Source organism: Apteryx rowi, unplaced genomic scaffold (genome assembly GCF_003343035.1).
Source record: "Apteryx rowi isolate R43461 unplaced genomic scaffold, aptRow1 scaffold_76, whole genome shotgun sequence".
NCBI classification, from domain to species: domain Eukaryota; kingdom Metazoa; phylum Chordata; class Aves; order Apterygiformes; family Apterygidae; genus Apteryx; species Apteryx rowi.
Genome location: NW_020451049.1, coordinates 2871604 through 2884721, shown reverse-complemented (window position 1 = coordinate 2884721; position 13118 = coordinate 2871604). Strand labels below are relative to the sequence as shown.

At 35.1% G+C, this 13118-nt stretch overlaps 1 protein-coding gene across 1 annotated transcript in view; it reads right to left on the bottom strand.

Annotated features, from left to right (window-relative positions):
* GLRB (glycine receptor beta) overlaps nucleotides 1–12678 on the bottom strand; it is a 50217-nt gene extending 37539 nt beyond the window's left edge. Inside the window, exons 1-2 of the mRNA XM_026088251.1 lie at nucleotides 12535–12678; nucleotides 142–248 (exon numbers count right to left, since the gene is read on the bottom strand). Of these exons, the coding sequence (XP_025944036.1) occupies nucleotides 142–248; nucleotides 12535–12656 (229 nt within the window). The 5' untranslated portion in view covers nucleotides 12657–12678. The remainder of the gene's footprint in view (nucleotides 1–141; nucleotides 249–12534) is intronic.
* Nucleotides 12679–13118: the final 440 nt, after the last annotated feature.

Here is a 13118-nt window from a genome sequence, read left to right as displayed (position 1 = left end):
CTGCAGTTTCACACTATTTTGGGAAATTGCTATTCTTTTTTAGAAATGTATGTTGCAAATATTATCTATATATGAAATTTCCATGTGTGAAAAGAGCAGAAGTTAAATTCCAAAGATAAAAGTTGGAAATATCTGACAAACCTTTGAAATTTGGTCTTATCCTGGGGTCATAACTGAGCAATAGCCTATTCAAGATGTTGCTGGTAGAATTAGCAGGTACTCTTGCAAGATCTTCAGCTGACTGCTGGCTGTAAAAAGAAGTCCATTAGTTACTATTAAGACAGAAAGAACTGTGTGCTTAAACTTAAGTCATTTTAAAGGCACGCCATAAAGGTCATTTCACAAGCAAAAGAGGCTTAGTATTTTCAGTTCCATAGTGTACACTCTCCCTTTACTAGAGACATTTTAGGATTTTTCAAGAAACTATAGCAAATGTGAAAGCTCTCATATATACTCTAACTGTAAAACTGAGAAAGTGAATAAACTGAAATCGCTAATTGTTCCCTTCCTTCATAATATAAATACCCAGAAGGACATGATTTCTTCACTAGCAGAAAACAGCCACCTAAACTATTTTTAGTGACCATCAGATTAGGAGCATAAGTAAACTGACAAGCACTTCTGAGGTGCCAAAACATGCAGAGGCTTTTGGCAGTCTCTTGCTTTCATGCGCCAGTGCCAGCTATTTCACAGAGAGTTAGAGCCATTGCATAATCTCATTGTCAGGTACTAATAAAAACTTTGTTATGGAAAAGGAGGCCTCTGACTCCTCTGATTTTGCAGGGGAATTGCAAAGGTTTCTGTTTACCTTGCTGTTACTGTTTAGGGTGTTAAATTAAAACAATCCCTAAAACTAAAAAGTCAACCTGAGACAGGCAAATGTACCTACAAGAGTAACACGAAACCGAGTGTAACAAGAAGCAAAATTAAGGGTGCGTCAGTCCCTACCGCACATACTCTGAACACGTAGCAGGCTGATAATGTCATGTAAATGAATTTATGTCATCTGTAGAACCTGTTCAGTGATGATTTCCACTTTTGAATCCTGTCTCATAATCACCTTTCCATCCATTTTATGACTAATTTAATAATCAAGATGCCATTTAAAAATAAGTCAAACACCCTACAGAGACATAAGTCATTTGCATCAACGCTATTACCGCCAGCCACCCAATRTATGAACACATTTTAAAAAATGAATCAGTTAATTGCCTAAATGTTTTCCATAGCTCAGTATCAATTGCCATTGCCTATATTATCCTGCTTAATTCTTTTTTTCATTATTCTTTCCCATATTGATGTCAGCTTGACAGACTTATGGGTTATTGTAGGTTAGTCTTTCTAATGTCTTGGCTCACTGCTAGTTTTCTTCTCACCTTTCAGTTTCATTCAAGTCCTCTGGGACTTCTGCAGTATTCAAAGATTTATTGAAGATAATATTAACTCTCCAAAATGCTTTTGGCTAGTTTTAAAAAATATTGGATGAATCTACTAGCCCTACTAATTTTAAGATGTCCAATTTTTAGTACCTTCTGTTTAACAACTTCCTTATTGACTATTAGAAATTTAATTAATTAATAATTGTCACAATTGTATGATGTCACTATTTCATTGAAAACTGGAGATATGACCAGATCCTAGCCTTTGCAGATCTTTCATGAATAAGCTCACCTTTTAAAATCAGCTGATTTAATTCAACACATAGGTGAAACAGCAGAAGCAATTGGACTGGATCTGCTACAGCTAAAATGTTTATAAACATTTTTACTAAATGTATTTATTAAGGTATAAATGGTCCACTAATAAAACTAACATTTTGTTGGTTTTAGTAATAAATCTTAGCTTCCACTAGGACGTCCTTATTGTATGAACAATAAGCCTCTTCTAATTTGACGTCAGAGTAATTAAATAGGAATAGGGATTTTAAGCCTTTTGAATAATAATTGCTAAATTCACCTTCAAATAATTTTCCCAGGGTTGTGTTTGTATTTGCTGCTTGAATTTGACTTGGATTTGAATCAGTAAGTATGCAAAAGAACTAATTTATTTCTATCATTTATAAATTCAGGTTCAGTTTTCAGCACTGACAATTACTAGTGAACAGGTTGCTACAGAAATTTCATAAACCAGCTTTGGACACTCTTTTTGCAGTTACCACTGACTGGACAATAGGAAAATACAAAGTTAAATGTTAAGACTATCTTCCATTTTGTGGCAAGAACAAGATAGCAATATATACTCTGTACCACAGTATTATACCTAATACTGAAAGTTTCGTGGCATTGCTGAGTACTAGGCTTCTTTGTAAGTCACAGATCTTAACACCTAGGTACAACTTAGGTGCCTACTGAAATATTTACAAAAGAAAAATCTTCTTAGCACAAGCAATAGGATTTCTTCCTAAATCATATACACCTAGTATTAACAAAATATCAAAACTAAACCACAAAAAACCTAACAAACCCACCTAAATGCTCATGTTTTAAATTTCTGTAACAGATTATATAAAGAAGTTCATTAAATAGTGATGATGGTAATCTGAAACATGCAAGATAACATGGACACATAAATTAAGTACAGATGCTTTTGAAATGCAAGAAGGAAAAGAGAAAAAGAGAATCTGAGAAATTAAAACAGGGAGCATCAAACAGCAAACAAAAGACAAATGCAGTTTACATTCTGACAGGTTTATCTGTCTCTTCAAGTAAGAGGAATAAGGCTGTAGTTTTGTGAGATATGAGTTGCACTGCAGGTGTATGTTAATACAAATACCTGTTTAGGCTGTTTATTCATAGGTCTTCCAAGAAATAGGCAAAGGAGAATTACTGCCCTGAGAAGACTGATGGGATGAAGAAAGGATGGCAGCATTGCTTTTTGCTAAAGAGCATCCTGATCACATTTTCAGCAAGTAGTTGAGCAGTGTTTTGAAGTTATACTGGTGTCATGTGCACACATTTATGCTCATTTATAAAAGAACCAAGTGAAATGCAACAGTATCAGCTGTTTCGTGTTGGGAGTAGAAGCACACAGAGTCAGTAATCACTATCTTGCAAAGGTGACTTTGAATGAAGTGATTGGAATAACTACTGGAAAAAAGCTCTGCTGAATACCATTTATACTTTCACTATAGTCTTTTACAGTATGCTGTCTTTGAATTACCACCACTGAATAGGATGCACTATTGCACTATTAAACATCTTCTCAAGGTCTGGATCTCCTTGAGAAAACCTAACTGATCAAAACACATAAATTTCATCTGTAAGTCAAAAAATCGTATGTGGGGCTTCTGGCAAGCTGAGAAGTTATGCCACTCTCAGTYATAGTTTAGCAGAGTGACTTAACTAAACACTGAACAGGATGTGTTAGGTGCTTGGAAAACCAGGCTGAGACAATACATGCCACTGAGGTATTTATCTAAAGCAGCTACCCCTGCTCAATCATCTATCTGGAATGGTAAGCTTTGAATCAGTTATAGGCATAGGTGTAGACTGCATTAGAGGAAAAGAATTTGAATTAAGCTGTTTCTTCCTAAAAGAAGCAGTACTTCTGTTTAATAAAGGTTGTCTGATTCCCATGTAACAATGCTCACACTAACTGAAAGTTACGGTTGCCACCTTTACCTATACAATCTAGAATTTTCACACTTGTGAAAAGCCGATAACTAAATTAAGATTTCCCTTAAATTTCCACTGGCTGCAGCATGTGTTGCAATTTTAATATGTTTATTTCAACTTGTGTGGAATGTTTGCATAGCTGCTAGAAAGCATTAGGAAATGGATAGGCAGCAACATTCTTCACAGTAATTTATGAGTACTAATTAAGATATAGTGAATATCAAACAAAGGGTAATGCAACAAAAATCTCACAGTTGCTTTTAAAGGGAATTTAAAAGCAATAGTAAAGCTAGAAATTGCCTTAGTAAGAATTTTGCCTGAATAACAATTTTGAATAAACAAAGTATGTTTTTTCCTTTTCTTCACAAAAGCATGCAATAAGAAGGCTAATTATAATACCCTTAATAATTGTCATAACAATCCTACCAATTTTATTCTGGACATTTGAACTAATTATAAGCCTAAATATTTTTTCATACGCTTTGTTTGAAGACAATGTCTTCAATATTGAACCATGTTCTAACTTCTACTGTTTACAGTCTACTAGCAGCATTCCTTCAACTGTTGACTTTGATGGAGTGAATAAAAACATTATTTCTGCTTTTGCCTTACTACAGTACATCTGGGCTCATCATATGAGTACTCTTGTACCTGACTCTCAGCATCTTTGAGTCAAGTATCAAAATCCTCGGGTCATAGCAGAGGGGAAGTAGAAAACCTACCAAAAATAAAAATGTAAAGTGTTCTTAGTTGGACAATGTGAGTAAGTGCTACACTGTGATTATGGGGGCCAAAGCCTTGCGTAAAGTGGGAGAGCTATTGCAGAAATGATTTAAAAGTATGAAGCCTGACATAAGAAGCAGTGTTCACAGAAGTCAGAAGGAAGATAGAGCACAGTTAGTCTATTAGGATGATGTCTCTGTGGGATATGACTGGCCTCTCTCCATTCTTTGGGAAGTTACTTTAAGTATTGCTGATGAACATAAGAATTAATTTAAATACTGTATTTCATAGGATATGTGGTAAGATGTTCATCTCCTCTTTCTTCCATATGCAGCTGTATACATTCTACCACTGGCTTTGGAGGACATGATTAACATTTTAAATTGATGACAATGGAGAATTATCTTGATAATTCATTGATCAAAATCCAGAAGTTTAGATCAGCAGATACACATGGTTAAAGGAAGCATATATTACTCTTGGTTTGAAATATATATAGCTTCCTCACATTTGTGTTAAGCAAATGTGTCAGAGTCATTATATCTCTTTATTTTGGGTTATCATTAGATTCACTCTCCTAGAGATCACTGAATTACAAGAAGTCCTTATCACAGGCAACACTATGTAAGGGTAATGATTGGAGAAAGGAATATAAATGCTCTGCACAAGTGGGAACAAGATACTTTGCTGTTGTTGTTTTAATTCATTACTTATTGCCCTGATCCCCTTTTTCAAGATCCCTTTACACTAAAGAATCTTTCATTTTAGAAGGGAACATGAATATACTTTTCATTTGTGGCATGACTATCGGGAAAAAAAAAGGCATGTCACAGGGACATGCCATCTTATAATATACACTGCGGGCCAGACAGTGATGTAGCATACATATGCTATTGTCAGCTCTTGCTTAGAGCTCATAGCCTGGATGATCTAGTACCAAGTTTCACTTTTGCATAGCTATAGATTAGCATATGATAAAAATATATATTCTGACTCACACTGTTCAGTTATTTCCAAGAAAATTTCTTATTAATGCTGAAACAACAGATTTTAGTACAGTTTTTCTAATCTGTGTGATAGAAATTGACATTTTAGTCATATAACATGGCAGTATATATCTGAGAATGATAAAAAATAAGTGTTGGGAAACCCAGTATCTGCCATCTCACCATATATTTTAAGTACTATATCCCTGAAATAAACTATCACTGTTCTGAGTTACAGGCATTTGATTTTTTGAGTGCTATATCTCAAAGTATAAAACCAGATTAATACAAACCAAAGAGAAATTATACAATTCCTCTGACTGACCTCTATGACTACTAGTATGCTTAATATCTACAATTTCAAACTGTACAGGGTGACATCTCCATTACTAGGGAGAATAATTATGACGATCAAATGCAAAATGCTATCACTCAAATTACATTAAAACTCATAGAACTCTGAATAAATGTCTATGTGCGCTCACAAATGGAGTTGACAACTAAATACCTAAAATTAGACATGTAACTTTGGTACCTAAATTTGGAGGTAATGCAGTGTGGTGAACAAAGAGAAAGGTTCCTTCATGGTACGATTTGAAGCAGAAACCCATCTTGGGTACCCTGAATTGAAGTCTGAATCTCATCTTTCATTTCTTAGTGTAGAAAGATCAAGGAAAATAGTCTCCTAATGTGGGCATGTAAGCAAGTTTCCAGAAGTTAGTGTGAACAGCTAACTTAGTGTCACTCCTTCAGATCTTGCATATCACAACCTAAGCTCGGCCTCAGTTTCACTTTCAGCATCTGCAGGACCGGGCACTGTAAGGAGTATCTGTACGGTGTTCTGAAGTGCCTTGTTATTGTTCCTTAAGCCTGAGAAAAGCAAGCTGATTCATCTACCTGACAGAGATTACAGTCCCAAAATCAGTAGAATCAGGTTAGCGTGGTGCTTCATCCAACCTACCTAGTACTGCCTATAGCAAACTAACAGTGCTTCCATTTCTAAAATTAGCATGTTTGCTATTAGCTTAGAGATCTCTGCATCTAAGCGAAGAGACCATCCAAGTGACTTCTGCGCACAAACTGGCGTTGTTTTGCTCTGATATTGCATGCAGACATGAAACATGATCAGCACCTACATGTTTAAGCAGATTACATACATTTTAAAATAATTTGCCCACATTTGTCCCTTCATCACAACCTTTCTTCCGAACAGGTAAGTACTCAGACAGATAATACATGGATCTTCGTAAGAATACCAGCTTGGTTAGAAAGTACAAGTGGGGGTACATTTTATAAAACTTGTCTTTCAAAGATCCTCTTGGTGGATCTGGGAACAGAATTTGGTCCGGTCCTATGGTTTTCCTTACACTTAGGTTTAGTGGATGTAATTTTACCCGTAGATCCAAGTTTTGCTCATTCCAGAGGCTGTATATGAAATAAAGGTCTAGAGTCTGTAACTCTTCCTCACAGTCATATTGTCTCCTCACTGCATTGTTCAGAATGAAATAAACATCACTCACTGTGAGAGAGAATTACTGAAAGAGACACAGACTACCACATTTAATTATTGTTTTACAAGAGAACTTAAGTATTGCTTATATAGCTTTATCTTTTTACTCCCCCTCATGTTTATCCACTCCGAATACAAATTCCAAAACCTACTGGAATGTGGTCCTATCTGTCTGAGATCATAGCTTTCCATGAGAGCTACATGGTACAGAACAATTAAACCATTGACCAATTGCTGTTACTGTAGGGCAAAAGAATTTTTATAGGAACCAGACCTGGACTCCGCAATTTACTTATCTTCCGAATGACTGAAATTTATCTGCCTCCACAACTAAATTCAGGTTTTTGTTTCAACTTCATTCCATCTTCTTATCAACCCATTCATCATACCTACAAATGAAAATGTTCACAAACTATCAATCAACTATGTCTTCTACAAGAYTGGAATGAATACAGAGGTGATTCCACTTCCCAACCATTTACATTTTGGAGATGAACACATACTGCAGATAGAGAGGCCATGTATTCCCAAACACTTGGTAAGAAAAAAATTCCTTGTCCACAGGAAGGTGTTTAGACCCAAGACATGCTTTGAACTTCTACTTTAGTCTTTATGGAAAGAGAGTGTCAGAAGCTAGCAGTTAACCAAAAGAAATTTTAGGACAGACTTTCATAGAATTCTATACGCTAACCACATTAAAGTTTTTTGTTTTTATTTCCCCCCACCCCCCAGTTCCACCATCCTCCACTGTGTTTTAGAAGAAGCTGGTTATTGAACCTTGGCATCTGTGACCTTTCTGAGCTTCTGCCCTGGCAGATGGCACAAATCAAGTTTTCTGGAGGGCTTAGAGGGCCATTTCACAGTTTCTGAAGTAGCTGACATGTTTTATTGAATACAAGCCAAAAGACAAATTGTACTTCTGCTTTCTGTGTAAAAAGTCTCCTTAAAAATCATGCAGTATTTATTTAATCATCTACATGGATAAAATCTCCAGCTTATATGAAAAAAAATGCATAAAGGTGAGGAGGTATGCCATTTTAAAAGCAGAATCTTAAGATTAAGACACTAGAATGTGATTCAGTGATTGAGGTTATACTCTTAGCACTGCATTAGCATTAGACTCTGTGGGATCTTCAGCAATTAACAGTGAACAGATGAGTCTTACTACAACTATAGTTAGCAGGGATAACAGTTGTGATTGTGAGCACAGTAGTAACTGATTTTGTTAGCTGCTATTTGACAGTCATGCCTCTATGCCTTCTATAACACTGTCATAACAAAACTTCCCTTTTCTTCTAATTTGTCTAGAGATCTTGCAAATATTTTTGAGGAAAGACACTATAGGCTACCAAGGATCTTGGCAGCAGCTGGAACACTATCATAAAAACCAGAAGTATTATGACATAATATAAGGAATAGCATTTTTCAGCAGTGCTCTTAGAAAAAGTTATAGTTGAGTGTCTAACATGTTTACCAGAAGCAAGTATTATGAGGAATTATGAAGAATTTACTCTAGGAAAAACAGTAGCATTAGACAAACTTTATTTTGACCATATCTTCCATCCCAAACATGCCAATCTATGTACTCCTAAGCGCAACAACATTCATACTGTACTTCGCACCATGACTAAAATGGGGTATTTTTTTGAACTTCCTGTGCCATCGGGCCACTTTTGCAAAATAATGCCAGTATTGGAAGGCACGTAATACATACCTATTCAAAAAGCTATCTGTGCCTGGGATAATTGTTTAAACTAAATATTTATTTTTGCCTGATAAAAGCTGCCTGAAACATTCACATAGGTCACACTTGGACTTGATGTACATGACACAGTCCTTTTAAGAATTCTAATACTTAGAAACAATTGTCTGTTTCATATTCTTTTCCAGACCTGAGATCTTTGCCAAACTTTCACTGGTAACACCAATGTCACTTCACTGCTCATATTTTCCATTCCTTCATGACTGATAAATTACGGCAGAAATGCCACAACATGTATTGACCTCCAACTGGTAAATAACAGAGGCAACAGGGCTTACCGATAGTCTATGATCAAGAATCAGATCAAGCCACTAAATACATCTGTACCCCTATCAAAATCATCTGTAATCAGTATAGTGAATTTCAAAATCAAGTTTTTAAAGAGAAGACAGTAGTCCATAAAATTCTTAAAAATTTTTTGAGGAGGTTGATTTGTTTTTAGGTTTTTGTTTTTTACCTTTTCCATGAAGACAAAGGCAAGAATTTTGTTGCAGTAAAGGTTTATATTTTATTACACTATGCATCTGTGGCAACCAGCTTCTCATCTTTATGGCCTTTTAGGTCCAATATATCAATTTGTTTGTTAATCAATGAACACTCAAGAATCAGACACTAGTATAAACATTTTATGTTTCTTTTGGAAAGCCTGGGGTACAAAGAAAGGGGATTTAAATTTAAGATGTGCAATCTTACATCTATCTATGTAAGTATTAAACTAGAGTAAGAACAACTGATTAAGTATCAGCTCATGAATACCCTCAATAAAAAAAAAAAGGGAGAAATGCTATTTCAGAAACAAATGAAAATAGGATGGCCAATCAAGCCACTACCACAAAATACACATAGAAGTAGAGGGTCATGAATAATCACAACTAAGAATTTTTGCTCTGTGAAACAAAATAGAATTTTCCTAATTGTAGGAAAGCAAACACTTGTTTATGAGGCAACAACAAACTCTTTATGAGGGGTCTAATCAGCTTGTTTTCAGCTTATTCCAATAGTAGTTAATTTCATGCCAGAGGGGCAAGTTTGGCTAAAAGCTTGTATTCCGGATATGCATAAAACTAAAAATTCAGGTATGCTTAGTTTTCACACAAACAAATCCACGCTGAAGTCTGAAAACCAAACCAGTCTTATAACCATCCATTCCATAATGTCAAACTATCTGTACACACTTTCTCCAACCAAGGAAGCCATGCAGTAATATCAGATTTAAAGCTTTCCCGGTAAATGAGCTGCATACATTTGAATTTCATTATAAAGTTTGTAAAGAGAAATCTGTTCCTTATATAATTCCCAGTTTGTTTGTTTCCTGAAGGGGCAGATTTTAGCTTTACACATTTTATAAGGAAACAAAAGGCAGTAATTTGTGACAATAAAGCTTTGAATTTTATTGCATTAGTAACTAGTGTAAAGTAAAGGTAGATTGACATTTTAACTCATAAACATATGGTTTCATTAGGTATGTGTAGCATTCAGTCTTATAAATGATGTAAAATGCTACCTACTTTCTTCAAAAAACATACAATGTATTCTTTTAAAAGACTTCATTTGCACTGTACTAGTAAAAATCTTCTTTCAACCACTTCCTTTGAGACCAATTTTGGACAGCCCTTATATTGTCATTTAACTCTCACTCCACTAAATTGTATTTTGGTTTGTTTCTGAGGAAAGATTCCTTAAATTTTTCACAGGAAAAAAATATTAAGAGTGGAAAGCCTTTTCTACAATGTACAGTGGCATCAACTAAAGAGGTTTTGTGAATCTATGGTGCACTTTAAAGATTATAAAACCAAAGGGGAATGCTGTGAGGTTTTTTTGTTGGGTTGTATTTTTATTTATTTATTTTTTTACCTAGGACTGCACAAGTATTTTGCAATACTCTCAGTTTCAGTTTTCACAGGTGTGTTGGTTTGACAAATATATGCATTTTATAGGATTTTGTAACAAACTGTCAGCAACCAGTTTATGTTCATGATTAGAAGTTTGTCATTTCCTATCAGTAGCCTAAGCAAAGAAAGCATTAGGCAATTTCTGTGCAAGATACAACTCACTTTCATTGCTCATTCACACTACTGTCACCTAGATGCCAGCCACAAAAACAGCTATCCTGCAACTCCACTATTACTGATTGTCTCTCAAGCTGTGAACTTCAGCCAAGTAAGATATAGACAATTTGTTCACTATTCAAAAAATCTGATAGGACATAATGCTATGGTAATTATTTACAACTGACAACACTGCAAACATCAAACAATACTGTATTCTGCTAATATTTCCAGAGACAGCTTCAACTGGCTGCAATTTAAAATATCATCTAGAAAATTATAGCATTTATTTAATGCTTTTCAAGTATAGTGGTGACAAATGACATCATATTCAATGGTCTTAAAATTAACTAGTACATATGGGTAGGTATCAGGAACAGAGGACTAGGAAATACTGCACTTAAGAGGGGGAAAAAAAGCTTATCAAGATGAAATGACATTAATGTTTTGAATTCTGATTAAGATCAGGTCAAGAACAGTGGAAAATGCTGACTACCTGGATGAGAACATGGAAGATCTGGATTCTGTTCCCAGTTGGGTGGCTTTGGTGGCTTTGGGTAACTCATTGTCTAAGTATTCAGTGTCTGTCTGTCTGGGGAATAATGACATTTCTCTCCTTGTTAGAAATCCTTAGGACAGCTCAGAAAGAAAGCTTCATACATAATTCAGCTTACCTATTCAAAGGAGACAGAACGGATACGGGATGTTTCAGATGAATTACTAGCACATTTGAGACCTGTATCCTAAGGTTTTCAACTCCAAAGATATATATCATTCTTTGGGGTTGATATAAAAAAAGACCAAATATGCTCACCCTCTCTAGAAACTTTCTAAAAATTTTGGTTTATAAATCACTGTCACTATTTAAAGAGAGTGGGAACTTTAAAAAGTATCATTTAAACATTGCTTGAATATGGTTATTCTGCTTTTTTCCCTATTCCTTGGAAAAAGTCTACTAATGTCAACTAGCTGGTCTCATCTTATAGTCCTTTTCTTTTGTGGTTAGAAAAAAAATGTTTCAAATGTGTCTAAACCATTTTATCGTTTAAGGCATAGTACTTTTCTATGCTTATTGTCAACTCATTATATTCCATCAATCTTTTTCTTGGATATTTACATGATAACACTAAAAAGATGACCAAGGCTGGCCATAAAAATGACAACAAAAGTCCCCACAAATAAAACTTTTGCATCATCCTACAGATTACAACATAAAATATAAATATAGTGGACATTAGTGAAAGGAAGTCTTTTTAATGTAAAGTAATCATAGGTGTCCTGAATATGTTCCCTGTTCAATTGGGCAATCAGAGGTTGTAATTTCTGTATTTTTACAGAGAGATTGTTCCATAAGGGAATGTTTTATGGCAACTATCAGTCCACCTCTATACAAGTTATAGTACTGTAAATTATTAATGAAAGATGCTGAAGACATTAGTTCAACATGTAATAAGAATAGGAGTAGGACAAGTTCTCTCTCTTACAGAACTAAGCTAATCAGAAACTGAATTTCAGTATCAGAGTTGTGGATCTTCTCTGTTTTTAACTGGTATACTCGTAGTAAGATGCTAGAGATACTATTATAAGGCCACTCTACTATGTCCATAAAAATAGCAAGATACTGGGTTGGAATCACTGATGGTCATTTTTAACTGTTTAATATTGCCTAATTTTTCTTTTCATTAAAACAAAGGACCTGCTGCAGAATAAACATGGTCATTGACAGAATTTGCAGACATGACACTGGTCAAACCCCCTTCCTCAGTCCCACCCCCAAAAACTTCTTTCAGTGGAAAGCATCACATTCCACTTCAATTGTCATGTAATCCCCATGGCTAAAATATGGCAAGATCACCATCACACAAAAACATAAAAGAAACAAGGAACATACGATGGGCATAGGTACTGTTTCTTTTTTCCCTTTCCTTTCTTTGAAGATTTCTCTTTGGAACAGACTTCTTCAATGCATAAGGAGAACAAGACAAGAAAGACCACCACTAGTAAGAACTTCATCTTGCGGATTAAGCTGCAGAGAAACCTTCGATCTATGGCAAAAGAAAAGAAAGAGGTTTATGTTAGCAGGGCTAAATAAGACAAATGGGAACACATACATGTAAAAAGTAAGCAAAAGTTTTATTTTTGTACACTGGCCATAAAAATTACATCTTTATTATCTTGGGAAAGAGCCTCTTGAGGTATAAATCTGATAGGGAACCAATTCAGGTATTTTTCAGTGAGTTAAGTAATTGCTCAATGTTAAGAGAGTCACAGTGAGGAATGGATATACATGCAAGTTTGCCTCAGTGCATTTAGGAAATAAATGTAATGTCCTTCAACTATTTACCAAACTCAAATCCTCAGAAACTTGGAAATAGAATTCCTCACCAAAAATATCATACATCACACTACATTTCATATGGTTAAATGTGACCAGCCAGTCATATAACAAGGCCTAGTAAGGCCATCTAACTGTCA